General features: G+C 42.9%; 1 protein-coding gene across 2 annotated transcripts in view; it reads left to right on the forward strand.

The window, feature by feature from the left end:
- The first annotated feature begins 10148 nt into the window (after positions 1–10148).
- NUP205 (nucleoporin 205) overlaps positions 10149–15005 on the forward strand; it is an 85247-nt gene continuing 80390 nt past the window's right edge. For both annotated transcript variants that reach the window (XR_009610222.3, XM_060633216.3), the window contains exon 1: positions 10149–10246. Coding sequence is in view for 1 of the 2 variants with exons in the window: in XM_060633216.3 (XP_060489199.1) it covers positions 10219–10246 (28 nt within the window). In the remaining variant the exon portion in view is untranslated. The remainder of the gene's footprint in view (positions 10247–15005) is intronic.

The following is a 15005-nucleotide window of genomic DNA, read 5'->3' on the forward strand; positions in this document are numbered from 1 at the left end:
CTCGCCTTATAAAATAAAATTAGTAAGAGTCCCTCTGTGATCGAAAAGAAACTACTAAAATTGAATTTTTAAAGCCCATTTGGTCATGATGTATTATCCTATCTATATATTGCTGAATGTGTTTCGCTGTTTTTAGTGGTTTATCCTATTAAGGATTTTGGTATCTATGTTCACAAGTAATATTGGCCTGTAGTTTTCTTATAACGTCTTTGACTTTATCAGGTTAAAAACAGCCTCCTAAAATAAACTGGGAAGTTTTTACTCCTTTGTTTTCTCTAAGATTTTGTATAGGGTTGTTATTTCTTAAGCATTTGCTAACACATTCACCAAATAAGCTATAGAAGCCTAGAATGAATTTTCTTTGTAAAATGGTTCATCATTACCAGTTCAATTTTATCAGCGGATAGGAAGCTATGTCGGTTTTCTAGTTTGGCAACTTTTGTCTGTTAGGGAAATTGACCATTTCATTTAAGCTGTCAAACATATTGGCATGCAGTTGATAGTATTCCCTTGCTATCTTTTAATGTTTTTTTTTAATTTCTTTATTTTGAGAGAGAGAGGGTATAAATGGGGGAGGGACACAGAGAGAGAGGGGGTGGTAGGACAGAGGATCCGAAATGGGCTCTGTGCTGACAGGCTGACAGTAGCGAACCCCATGTGAAGCTCAAACTCATGGACCACGAGATCATGGCCTGGGCTGAAGTCAGACCCTCAACTGACTGAACCACCCAGGGGCTCGCCCTTGCTATCTTTTAAATGCACGTAGCATCTGAAGTGATGTTTCCTCCTTCTTGATATTGGCAATTTGTGTTTTTCTTCCTTTTTTCCTTGATTAATCAAGGTAAAGATTTATCAATTTTTTCCCCAAGAACAAATGATTGATTTTATTGACTTTCTCTTTCTTTTCCCATTTTCTATTTGATTGATTTCCATTTATTTATTGTTTTCTTCTTCCACATACATCTAATTAGCTTTGCTTTTCCAAGAGGTATAATTTTCATTCATTTTGACATTTTTTCTAATTTTCTTGTGATTTTTTTTTTTCTTGGAACCTTCTCGATATTCTTTCTCAATCTAACTCTGCCTTGTGTACCAACTTTTTTCTCCTGTATACTCAGTCATTAAACAAATATTTATTGATCAGCTACTATGGGATATTATGTACTGTTCTAGGTACATAAAGACATAGAATTGTATACTTAAAAATGGTTAACTTTAGGTTATGTATATTTATTCACAATAAAAAATAATGAGTATCCAGCCTTGCTCTAGGTACTACGAAGTTGTAATTTCAGAAACTAAAAAGCAACAATATTTAAATTCTAGATAGTACCTTTAAAAAATTTTTTTAAAGTTTTTATTTTATATTTTTGAGAAAGAGACAGAGAGAAAGAGCAGGGGAAGGGCAAAGAGGGAGAGGGGCAGAGAGAGACTCCCAAGCAGGCTCCGCACTGTCAGCACAGAACCGGATGCGGGGCTCGAACCCATGAACCGTGAGATCATGGCCTGAGCTGAAACTGAGAGCTGGATGCTTAACTGAGCCATCCAGGTGCCCCAGTACTTTTTTTTTTTCCTTAAATTACATTTTAAAAATGATTAGCTTGCTTTGGGATTGTCTTACTTGTGGCTGGAGATTGAAATCTTAAAATCACCGTAAATTAAATTCTGACTTCCTGCAGCCACATCAATTTTATATCTAATTTTAAGAGTGTTTAGTCTTATTACCACTTATGTGCTTATTAAATGTGCAATTTGATATGTATAGGGTTTTGTGCCATGGTTGAGTTAATACTGTGGGAGCCTCATTAATAGAATTCACTGATGCTAGGGGAGCCTGGGTGGCTTAGTCGGTTAAGCATCGGACTTTGGCTTAGGTCATGATCTCACAGTGGTGAGTTTGAGCCCCACATCAGGCTCTGTGCTGACAGCTTAGAGCCTGGAGCCTGCTTCGGATTCTGTGTCTCCCCCACTCTCTGCCCAACCTGCCTTTGCGCTCTGTCTCTATCTCTCAAAGATGAATAAATGTTAAAAAAAATTTTTTTAAAAGAATACACTGATGCTACCCTATTGTTATCACTGCATTCATATATCTTTATCTGACACTCTTACTCCATGGTTCCTTTTTCTTTTCTTTAATTCCCACATTTTACCCTCATTCTTCTTTAATCTGATTGTCCTATTATTACAGCTGAATGTCTTTTAAGTGTCTTTTGCTAAATCCATACATTATTTCACTGAATCTTCACAGCATTCCAAGGAAAGTATTATATGTTTTAATAGGTGAGAAAACTGAGGCTGAGAGAGGTTGAAATAACTTGCTTGCTATCCCACGATAAAGCAGAAATCTAGATTCCAAGCAACCTGTCTTAAAAGTCTCTCCTCAGGGTGCCTAGGTGACTTGGTTGGATGAATGTCCGACTCTTGATTTCAGCTCGGTCATGATCCCAGGGTCGTGGGATCAAGCCCCACACTGGGCTCCACGTTCAGCGTGGGAATCTCTTTGCCTCTCTCCCCTACTTGGGCACTCTGTCTCTTTTGCTTATGCAAAAATAAAAAATAAAAGTAAAATTTAAAAAAAAAACATTAAAAAAAAGTCTCCTCCACTCCACCAGCATGCTGTACCTTACATTGTTTATCAGTCTCTTCCTTGAATCTCAACTCTGCCAGGAAGTGGGAAGAGAAGATACAAAATACCCATCACTGAAGAACATCCTTAAACCAAATGGAAGCGGAGAAACGACCCACACAACAGCCTCATGTTAATCTGGAATTTTCTCTGAAGTCCCCTTTTTCAAATTTATTTCGTTTTCATTTGTCTGCACTAGGGAACATTTCCTATTGTCCTTTGTTTCTGAGGCCACATCACATCCTGAACAGTGCAGTAGTTTATTTCAATTAATGGTTTCTTGTTTCTTGTACATAGTTTCTCTTGGAGTGTTCTTCTGATGGGATGAATGCTGTGTTCTGTCATCTCACTCAGACAGAATTCTGCTTTCCTCAGTAATTCCCCACTCTCCTCACACACTTGCGCCCTCCTAATTCCCAGAGTACAATCCAGACTCCTTTTCATCAGGTTAAGGGGCGCCTGGGTGACTCAGTAGGTTAAGTGACCGAATTCAGCTCAGGTCATGATCTCATGGCTCATGAGTTCGAGCCCCGCATTGAGCATGGTTCTGACAGCTCAGAACCTGGAAACTGCTTTCGAGTCTGTGTCTTCCTCTTTCTCTCTGCCCCTCTCCTGCTTGTGCTCTCTCTTTCTCTCAAAAAAAGAAAAAAAAAAAAGAATAAACTTGAAAAAAAAAAAGATCTACCCTCTTAGCAAATTTCAATTACACAACATCTTTAAGAAAACAAACAACAAATGCCACACTTCCCCCTCAGTACTTTTACTACTCATTTTCCTGTTCTGTGTCATGCACCTTCTGTCACACGTGCCGATAGGAAAACGTCTCAAGGGGACTCAACCAGCCAATCCCTTAGCTGGAGCCCTGGTGCTCCTCATAAAAGGAAATATGGAGTACCGTATCCCCTTCAGGTCTGTGTTGTAGTCCATCTATCAGGTAAAGAGGGTTCTTGCTTTCTTATCCTAGAGTTTTCAGGGGCTTGCAAGAGAGATGGTGGCTCATGAAGCTGTCTTCAAGGAGCCCACAGTATAGTCTGGTAATGGGTATGAGACAGTGACTTGACCTTTCCTCACCCTCAGTCTTTCAGCACATGTATGTTGGGTACCTACTGAGTACCTCTACTCTTCTGTGTTCCAGAAGGACAGCCAGACAAAGTTGGGGCAACTTCTAATACGTTCTGGAAGAACACAGAAGGGCATTTAATCTAGCCTCAGGTAAGAGTGGGGTGGGGTGAAGGTGATTTCCTGAGAGGACTAACCAGCTGAGGGGGCCAAAGAAGAGAGGGCCAACGAAGATTCAGAGGGAGGGAAGATGTGATACAGCAGCCAGAGGGAATGACCCATGAAGAAAGGGGCTGGGTAAAGGGTCTTGGGGAGCTGGAGCTGAGAATGTATGTCTCCTTAAGTCGCTGCAGCAGTCACTGAAGAAGAGAGCCTGAGTAGAGGTGAGATTAAATTGAAGAGGGCGGTAGGAGCCAGATCATGAAGAGCCTGGTAGGCCGTTCTGAGAAGTAGACTTCCCCTCGGGTCAGGGACGAGGATGTGAAGGTGTGTTGGGGAGAGGATGAAGTGATCCCTCTGGTTACAGTGTGGAAGGTAAGTTGGAGGTAAGTGGGACCAGAGGCAGGACGACCAGTCAGGAGGCTACTGGGATAATGCAGCCTAGGAAGGGGAAGCTCTTCACAAATCTACTTGCTGCATTGTAGTTGGTGTATCTCTAGGGGAAAATCTAGTGCAAATTTGTTTCCTATTCCACCAGAGACCATCAGTGCTCCAAAACCAATGGTTCCTCATCTGCAAACCAGTATCTGGCCACGGACTGGAGTCAACACATAGTGATGAATCTGTCATCACTGGGTCCTCCACTGGGCGGGGTATGGAAAATCACAGAGCTTGAAACTCATCTATATATTTTTTTAAATTTTTTTTAACGTTTATTTATTTTTGAGACAGAGAGAGACAGAGCATGAACGGGGGAGGGGCAGAGAGAGAGGGAGACACAGAATCCGAAACAGGCTCCAGGCTCTGAGCAGTCAGCACAGAGCCCGACGCAGGGCTCGAACTCACATACCGCGAGATCGTGACCTGAGCCGAAGTCAGACGCTTAACCGACTGAGCCACCCAGGCGCCCCTCATCTATATTTCTAAGCCTTGTCCAGAGAAGTTGTTGCAGCCCAGTAAATACTAAACCCTTGCCACTTTTTCACTGATCTGTTCCCCCCATTTCCCACCCCCATACACTTTCAAGATCATACAAAATCCTATCAAGTGCTACCTCCTTCATGTAATTTTACCTAGTTTTCATTTTCCAGAGTCCAAATAAGAGATAACTGTCCTTATTTTAAGATCTCAAAGCACTTAGTGTATACATTTAAAACTCAACTAGTTGGGACACTGAGGGACGTGACAAGTAGATCAGTTTAACTAGGGCACAGGGACGCCTGGGTGGCTGTCAGTTAAGCCATCCGACTTCGGCTCAGGTCATCATCTCATGGTTCGTGAGTTCAAGCTCCAAATCGGGTTCTTTACTGTCCTTGTGGAGCCTGCTTCCGATCATCTGTCTCCCTCTCTCTGCTCCTCCCCACCTTTCAAAAATAACCATTAAAAATTTTTTTTTAACTGGGACACAGTCCTTACCCCAACCCCAAAGAAACCACATTGTTTATACTTGCTGCATGCCTCCACTTTTGCAGTGGGTTTTTAAAAAGATTTTATTTTATTTTTTGAGTAATCTGTACACCCGATGTGGGGCTTAAACTCACAACCCAAGTGAGATCAAGAGTTGAATGTTCTACTGACTCACCAGCCGGGCACCCCTGCAGTGCACTTTTGGTTAAACTAGTTTTTAGTCATTTACTGTGCCTCCCTTTAGCATTTATTTTGCCTTAGAAATAGTTTATTTTTATTTTACAATTTTAATTTAATTTTATTATTTTTAAAGTTAATTTCTTTTGAGAGAGACAGAGACAGCACGAGTGGGGAAGGGGCAGAGAGAGAGGGCGAGAGAATCCCAAACGAGCTCCTCACTGTCGGCACAGTTTGACAAGGGGCTCCAACTCATGAAACTGAAATTACGACCTGAGCCAAAACCAAGTTGCTTCACCAACTGAGCCACCCAGGTGCCCCATCATTTTTTTTAATTTGAGAGAGAGAGAGAGAGAGAGAGCATAAGCGGGCGACAGGGGCAAAGAGAGAGAAGAGAGAGAGAGACAATCCCAAGCAGACTCCATCCTCAGCATGGAGCCCGACATGGGCCTCAATCCCACGACCCTGGGATCATGAGCTGAGCTGAAATCAAGAGTCAGATGCTCAACCGATTGAGCCACCCAGGTGTCCCCAAAAGCTCATACTTTGAATGGATGAGTGTATAATTCATTTTCTCTCTGTCACTGCTCCCCTACTCCCCCAGGTCTTCCCCCCTCTCTGTCTTTCCCATCTGTGTCTCCTCTTCTAGCTTCTGTCTGTTTGCCCTTCTCTCACCCTACTTGGCATTTCAGGGCCAGCTCTGAAATCAAGAGCGAGACACGCAACCAGTTGAGCCACCCAGGCACCCACTCCTGTGCCAGGCACATTCTAAACACTTTACAAATAAGCTTGTTGAAAACTTGGGGTGCCTGGGTGGCTCAGTCGGTTAAGCATCCGACTTCGGCTCAGGTCACGATCTTGCAGTTTGTGGGTTCGAGCCCCGCGTCGGGCTCTGTGCTGACAGCTCGGGGCCTGGAGCCTGCTTCAGATTCATTGTCTCTTTCTCTCTCTGCCCCTCCCCCACTTGTGCTCTGTCTCTCTTTATCAAAAATAAATAAAATATTAAAAAAAAGAAAACTCTTCAGTGAGGTTACTAATATTATCATCCCCATTTAGAGTTGGGAAAACTGATTCAGTAAGGAGGGCTTCACAGGTCAGTGAGGGAAACCGAACTTGAGGCCAAGAAACCTGGCTCTAGGGTCTGTACTATTAACCACAATTATATGTGCTTTCTTTTTATTCCGGTAGATCACAGAAGCATGAGGCTCTGCAAATTGTCTTTTTCTGAATTGTAACTGCAAGCCAGAGATGTGGCAGGAGCAGGGAACCTAAATATAAGAAGACACAGTTGTTGCTCTCTAGGAGTAAATCAGTTGTGTATTGAACATAACAAACCATAAAAGTGGAGCTTAAAACAATAGCTGTTCACTTACAATTCTGGAATCTGGGCTGGGCTCACTGACCCTGTTGCAGTCAGCTGGTGGCCCAGCTAGGACTGGAGGAACCAAGATGGCCTTATTTGCATCTGGCGTCTCAGTGGGGATAACGGGAACAGGTGGAGGCTGGCTCGGCTTCTCTACTCTCTCCACTCGTGGTCTTTCATCCTCAAGGAGGAGAGTTCAGCTCTCCGTATGTGATGTTCAGGGCACCAAAAGAGGAAAAGTTGAAGCAGCAACACCTCTTAAATCCTTGGAACTTGCCCAACATCACTTCCACTGCATTTTTTTGGCCCAAGCAACTCTTAAGGCCCACCCAGATTCGGTTTGGCAGATGATTACACACTAGCTTGAATTCAGGGATGTGTGATTCATTGGGGGCCTTTTAGTAACCATCTTCTGCAAGGAGCTAACAGTTTTAGTGGAGAGACAATCGTCATAGCACATCGGACTATGATAGGGGTGGTTAAGAGTGCAATACGGATGTAGGGAAAGAAACGCCTAGATTCGTTGGTGGAATCAAAGGTAGCACAGGGAAGCAGAATTAACACAGGCCCTCAGCCTTGGAAGACGGGTTATATTTGGGAAGTTAATCTAGTGGGTGGTCAAAGGATAGGGAAGGAAGGGCATTCCAAACATATAGAACAGCAGGTGCAAAGATATTCCTATGTGGTACAAGGAAGCATGGTCTATTGGGAAATAGAAAATAGTTCAGAATGATCAGCAAAAAGAGCTTGAGGAAGAGTGAGGATGAGGAGGTTGAAGAAGGAAGCTGAATCAGATCAGGAAGTGGCATGAGTACCTTGCTGAGAAGTTTTCAAGGGACGTGTGGCTGGCCCAGTGGGTAGACAGGGTCCTGAGTTCAAGCCCCATGTTGGGCATGGAGCCTACCTTAAAAAGATCCAGAAGTTTTCAAATATTACTCTTAGGTGATAGGTCATTGATTAATTTTGATTAGAGCAAGTACATAATCTGATTTGTGTATTTGAAAATCAATTTGACGTCCATGAGAGGAGGATGAGATGGAAATCAGGAAGACCCGTGAGAAGGCTATTGCAAAATACAAGTGTAAGGAGCTTGACCCGAATAGAACAATGGCAACAGGGTGCAGAGCAAAGAAAAAGGGTTCCAGAAATATCTATGAGATAGAATGAATAGGATTTGGCCATTGAAGGAAACATACAGAATGACTCCCAGATTTCTGACCTTAGCAATCGGCTGGATACAGGTGGCAGAATTTTCAGAGGAAAGTGCTAATTTGAGTTTCAGATTAATTGATTCTGAGATGGCTGTGTGACAATCAGTAGACATGTGAAGTTGACATGCTTGATATACAAATCTGAAGCCCAGGAGAGGGGACTGAACTACAGATTCAAATACAGAATTCAGCAGTGAACAGCTGGTAGTAAGAAGCCATAAGGTTTCCCAGAGAAAGCATGTGGAATGAGGAAACAAGCTTGGGGAATGACAGAAAGAGCTACATCTAATGGGTGAGAGGAGGAAGAGAAGTCCACATAGGAAACATGAAAAGAACTAGAAAGATAGGACGAAAACCAGCAGGTACCCCATAAGTCAAGGAGAAATAGAATTTCTAAGAAACTCTTGGGGTGCCTGGGTGGCTCAGTTGGTTAAGCGTCTGACTTCTGCTTAGGTCATGATCTCATGGTTCTTGGGTTCGAGCCCTGCATCGGGCTCTGTGCTGACAGCTCAGAGCCTGGAGCCTGCTGCGGATTCTGTGTCTCCTTCTCTCTCTGCCCCTCCCTGCCTCACACTGTTGTTTCCCTCTCAAAAATAAACATTAAAGAAACAAAAGAATTTCTAAGAAATTCATAAAAGTGCCCATGGAATTAGTTGACCATCAGTGACCACACTGAGAGCAGTTGTAGGAGAGCTATGATGGCAATATCCCAATATCCCAATTGCTATGGATTGAGGAACCTGTGAAAGAATCCTTGTAAGTGTGATGGTGGGTGGGAGGAGTTGCGGGAAGTTGAAGTGTTTCTTCATCGAAAGCAAAGTGATCTACTTAGAGGGAAGTGTGTGGGCATGCAGGGAGGAGGGGGGTTTGTAATAGTTGTGCTGAGAGAGAAAAATCTTTAAATGCCACTTTGCCAAGTTTCTGCTCAATATTTTTCTCACTTTCACGCTAAACTTCGGGAAATATCGCTTTGCCTTTTCATTCTCTCTTCCCCTTCACTCCTTAAAACCACTTTGATGGTAGTCTGGCATCTGTGTCTATATATAAACAATGACTTTCAAACAACTCATCAGTGACTTTTGTGTTCCACCTAATGTACATTGTGTCACTGAATACTATTTGTTCAAAAGAATGAATATGTCTGCTTTGATTGTGTCTACGTTATGTAATTCTGATTTCCAACAGTGAAATAGAAATATAAACTCTTATTTCCTCCCAGCCTCAGTGGAATGCTAGAGGAGTTGACAAACTGAAATTGTAAGGCATGTGGAACATCTCTGAGAGAAGCAGCTATAATTACACCATTTACCTAGCGGGATTGTTTAGGGGATTAAATGAGATGACATAATAATTATTACCTTGTCCAATAATGTCAAATTTGTAATAAACATCTGGCATATGATAGTAAATGGTAATGACTATATTTTAATTTGAAAATAAGCAAACTAAAATTTAATAATTGAAAAAAGATCCAGATATTTGGGGGTGCTGAGGTAGAAAAATATTTGGTATTTATGAGATGATCTGTCTGGAAATTTCTTCAAAAATATATCTTGTGTTAGGGGTGGAGTACAGGAATTGGCCACGTGATTGAAGCTGGGCGTTCGTTATTCTACTTTTGTATACGTTTGAAAATGTCATAATGAAAAGTTATTTGTTTCACTTTGATTTGTTTCAGTCTATGCAACTACGTTGACGCAGTCTGCTTGACATATTGAAATGTAATGAAAACTTAGTTTGTAAATGATCAAATAAATGGCTTTTTTAGATTTAGATACCTTGCACCCCACTACACTCCTCAAAGTAAGAGAGAGATGCAAGGAATATTTCATTTGACATAGAGATAACGACTTGAGTTTACGGCTTTTTTAATATCATAAAGAGCCGTAATTTCAATAATTAGCCTTATGATGCGCTTAAACTTCATTTATCATTAAAAAGAAACTACAAGTCCCAGAATGCACTGCACGACCAACGTCATATCGAGGACTTCGCGTCTCGGAACGGGTTGCCCTCGCCTAACTTGAATGAGAATATCGCGGCGAAAATTGACATATGTGACCTAGGGCAGATTTTTAAGTCTTCGTCCGCCGGAGTGTGTCGAGCGTGACATTCCGAGACAGCGTGGTACCTCTCTGTTCAGGCATAGCTTTGGGCAGCCTCACCCTTTTCTGGGGCTTCCGTGCGGCCGGAGGGCTCCGTTAGTGGCCTCCAAGATGGCGACACTGTTGGCGGTAAATTCGGGTAAGGGCAACCGGGGCAGAAGGGAAACGGTGGGGCAGGGCAACGTCCGGTTCTTCAGGGAGAGATCCGGACTGTGAGGTTCCTCGCAGTCCAGGCCTCCACTTTGGGATGGTGTCTGCTCTTCCCTCGCTCTGGGCCTAGAGTCCCACCCCTCTCCAGTTTGAATGGCGCGCGTCGGCGCTGCGGCTCTAGTCCTCGAGTTGGGGTTTTAGGGTGGAGGCAAGGAGGCTTGGTCCACTGGAACCCGGCGTTCAGTCTCTTGCGGCCCGGGGCTGAGCCTTGTTCCTTCAACTCCCCACTCCATTTTGTGTCGGTGGCCCGGATTTCGCCAAGATACGCAAGTCTCCGGCAGTGAGGCCGGAGGACCCGAGATAATATCAGTCAGGAGCGCAGGCTGAAAGCTAGCACCTCAGAAGGCAGCGCAGCCCCTCAGGGATGTTGAGCGGTCCTGTTGGAAGGGAGGATCTTGGATTATGAAGTCTGCAATCTGGAAGGTGGCTGGGGCGGGGGTGCCACGGACTCAGCAGATGACTCCCAGCTCTGCGCATGTGGCGCGCGCCCCCGTATACCCCTCTGCCTTTGGAGCAGATCTTCTGGGCGGGATAGAATCCAGAAGGTAGTAAAAGGAGCTCCGGAAGATTTGGGGTGGGTTCTCTTTTGGTGATTCTCAACTTTGGGCGGTACCGCCTCCAGAGTCTTTTGAAAGAGTTGGGTGCATTTTGATTGTAACAATTCCTGGCGCCTAATGGGCGGGGCAAGGATGCCCAAAATCCTGCCCAGGGTAGAGAGGTTCTGAAAACGGAGAATTTCCTGCCCAGAATGAGGTGCAGTTAGCTTCTTCGGTTTAATTAAGAGCGTTTTCTGTGTTGTAAGTGCTAGTAGAGAATCTCACTCGAGTGAGATTTACTGGGCCCTTTTTCTTTTCCTGTCTTGCAATCTTTTTTTTTGGTGTATGTGTGGGGGTGCTCGTTCTACTTTCCACAGGACTGATATCCTTGTAAAGTTGTCTAAATTTGAGTTTTTCAAATCAAACCATTTCAGAAACACGGTCATAAATTATTTTATAATGATGAAGGATTGTGTTTGTTGAGCACCTGGTATGTCCCAGTCACTGTACTATGTATCCTATTTGCATTGTCTCATTTAGTCCGTTTTCTACACCTGTGGGGTAGCTGCTGTTAAATACAGATTGGGAAATAAAGGCTTAGGGTGTTTAATTTCCCCAAGGTTGTACAACAAATGATGGTAAGCCAGTCTTAGGTACTTAAACTACAAGTGCAACCTAATTCATTTTATTACATCAAGTTTATATGTATATGGATGCTGGTAATGAAGTTCTGTTCTTAATATTGCTGTCCCAGTCTCCTACCCAGATGTAATCATAAAAGCAGGGCTTGCATGTTGTATGTGTGGTTATATCCCTTCTTTAGTACATGTCCCAAGTTACTATCAGTAAACATAAATCATTGAAGAAAGGAGGAAAAGGAGTTACCCACTAATGCAAAGAGTATACATTGTATAATAAGGACTTGTGACAGAAGTGGGTAATTGACACCATAGAAAAGAAACATTTTTCACAGCCAATAGTCAGAATAAATTATATATATATATATTATATATATGTATGTATATGCATATATGTGTATATAAACAGCCATAGATGTACGAGTGGGATAAACAAAATGTAGTATATACCTGGAATGGGATATGATTTGCCCTTAAAAAGGAAATCCTGTCACATGCTACAACATGGATAAACCCTTGAGGACGTTCTGTTAAGTGAAGTAAGCCAGTCACAAAAATAAATACTGTATGATTCCATCTGTATTTGGTATCTAAAGTAGTCAAATCTCACAGAAACAAAGAATGTTAGTTACCTGAGGGAAAGGGGAAATGGAGAGTTGTTAAACCGGTAGAGTTTCAGTTGTGCAAGATAAAAAAGATCTGTACATCTGTTGTATAACAGTGTGAATGCCCTTAACAGTACTGAGCTGTACACTTAAAGATGTTTCAGATTGCAGATTGTGCGTTAGGTGTTTTTTACCCCACATGCGTGCACGTGCGCTCACACACACACACACACACACACACACACACGTCACACAGACGTAGACAGGGAAAAATAGAGGTTGTAGAGTCTAAGACCTATGCTTGAGTTGCAGCTGCATGATTTACTGGTATTGTGACCTGCATCCTCCCAGCTGAGTAGTCGTACAGGCTTATCGTAAGCAACCAGGCCTTCTGTGGCAGTCTGGTCACCCCCGTCCTGTTCAGAGCAGTGACTAGTTCGGACCTTTTCCATCCTCTTGAAATCTGTAACTTCCGTCTGACCCCTCAGCCTCCTAGTCACAAACAAAATAGAAGCCAATAGGCATGAGCTCTCTGTTCATCCCCAAGCCTAGAAACCTAGATATATCTGTACCCTTTTTAGCCATTTCCCTGTACCTAAGTTAAATCCCACCTTTTATGCCCTTCTCCCTATTACCCTTCTCTTTCCATTTACCTTCCCTTTTGATCTTTTTTCTTTACCCCCTCTGGCCACTGGCAGTCATTGGCTAGCCCCTTTTGATCTTGATCTCATGCCTCCTTCCAGTTACCGTCCTCTTACTCTTTTTCACAGTTAGACCTTTCAAGATATTTGTCACTATTCACTGGTACCATTTCCATACCCCTTCTTCCTCTACTCACTCCAGTCTCTTCCCGTCCTCCTAAACAGCTCTCAGTAAGGTTAACTTGCTTTTCTGTTTCACTAAGCACTAAGCAGACCTTTAAAGTCTTTATCTTGTTTGATCTTTTAGGGTGTAGACCAACATCCTTAACATGGGCTAGGGACCTCTGCTTGCTGTGCTGGTTGCCTCCCTTACCTACCCTTGTTTTCTGAACTCTAGCGCTTGGCTTGTTCGCTTCTTTGGGAGTGCAGTGTACCCTTTTACCATGGGAACCCACGCTGTCCTCTCTTCTGGAATGCATGTCTTTACCTCCTACCCTTCAGTTAACTCCATTCTTCATCTTCAGATTTTGTCCTAATCATCACTTACTCAAGGAATCCTTCCCTTCCCTGACCTCCTTGACCAGGTCAGGTTCCTCAATTTCTGTGATCTCTTGCCCTGGGTACCTCTCCTTCATCGCACTTGGCCGCGTTCGACATTACCCTTATGTCTGGCTACATGATTACTGTGTTTGGTGTCTACACTGTAAGCTCACCAGTACCTGGTACATGATAAATGAGTGAATAAATGTGATTTGCTGATGTAAATGATTTCCTTACTACATAAGTAGTAATTTGGAAGAATTTATAGCCTCTTTTCATTTGTAATCACAGAAAGATATTTATGAAAATTAGCCAACGAAAGACAAACCAGTGAAAACTCTTTGTTGCACTTACCTTCTGTGGTGGATTGATGTTAATGACCAACTAAGGATGCCAGTAGACATGAGGTTTTTGGTAGATTTTTGACCAGTTAATGGATTCCTCCTTGTCTCCTAAAAGGGGGGCAGTTTTTCTCTAGAACTCAGTCAGCTTATAATGGCTAAGTATGCTTAATACAAAGAAATTTATTGGTTCTTCAGAGGTTCTGTTGTATATTAAGCGTTGACTTTTAGAAAAGAGAATGTACTTTTGTCAGCTCTTTGTTAGAATTTTTATTTATTTATTATTTTGTTAATGTTTATTTTGGGGGGGGGGAGGGGCAGAGAGCAAGGGAGACACAGAATCCAAAGCAGGCTCCAGGTTCTGAGCTGTCAGCAGCCAGCCTGACGCAGGGCCGGAACCCACAACCATGAGAACGTGACCTGAGCTGAAGCCTGATGCTTAACTGACTGAGCCACCCAGGGGCCCCGATTTTTTTTTGATGAATTAATTTATTTTGAGAGAGAGGGAGGGAGTGGCAGAGAGCGTGAGAGAGAGAGTCCCAAGTAGGCTCTGTGCTGTCAGTGTGGAACCCAACATGGGGCCCAAACTCACAAACCATGAGATCATGAAATGAACTGAAATCAAGAGTTGGATGTTTAACCCACTGAGCCACTCAGGTACCCCTTTCAGAATTTTTAAATACCTGTGGTAAAGCAGATTTCAAGTTGGCCTAGAGTCATTTTTGATGCCTTTTTTTTTTTTTTAATAGACTTTACTTTTAAATATTTCTATACCTAACAGGTGACTCAGACTTACTACCCTGAAATCAAGAGTCACATACTCAAGTGACTGAGCCAACCAGGCACCCCTTGATACCTTTCTTTTGTACCCCGTGCCCATCAGTTACCAGTTCTGGCTCTTCTAACAGGCCTTTTCTTTTGGTTTGACTGCCCTCATCCTACTTTAGGTTGCATCACCTTATTAGCGGCTTACCCACCACTCATCCTTGGTTCTTGACACTCGGTGTTCTACTTAATCCAGCAACCACACCAGTGCCCTGTAGTATGAGTTTTGTGTTGTCATGTACTACTTGAAACTTTTTCTACTTACTAATAGGAAAAATTCCATCTTGGCCTGGAATCTGGGGCTCAAACCTACTCTATCCTTTGCAGGTATCGAGAGCTAGGAAAATGATCTCTAGGGGAGTCAGCTAGTCATCAGCCAACTAGTACCTCACTGTGGTCTACAGGATTTAGGGGTTGGGTTCTCGTTTTGGCAGGCCTGAGCTCTTATTTGTTAGTGTATCCAGAGTTGATTGGATCCTAGTCATTGATTTTCTCTAATCAGACTCAGAAAAGACAGATATGTAAACTAGTATTTCAATCTATTGATCTTTTTTTTTTAATT

Source organism: Panthera onca, chromosome A2, assembly GCF_046562875.1.
Source record: "Panthera onca isolate mPanOnc1 chromosome A2, mPanOnc1 haplotype 2, whole genome shotgun sequence".
NCBI classification, from domain to species: domain Eukaryota; kingdom Metazoa; phylum Chordata; class Mammalia; order Carnivora; family Felidae; genus Panthera; species Panthera onca.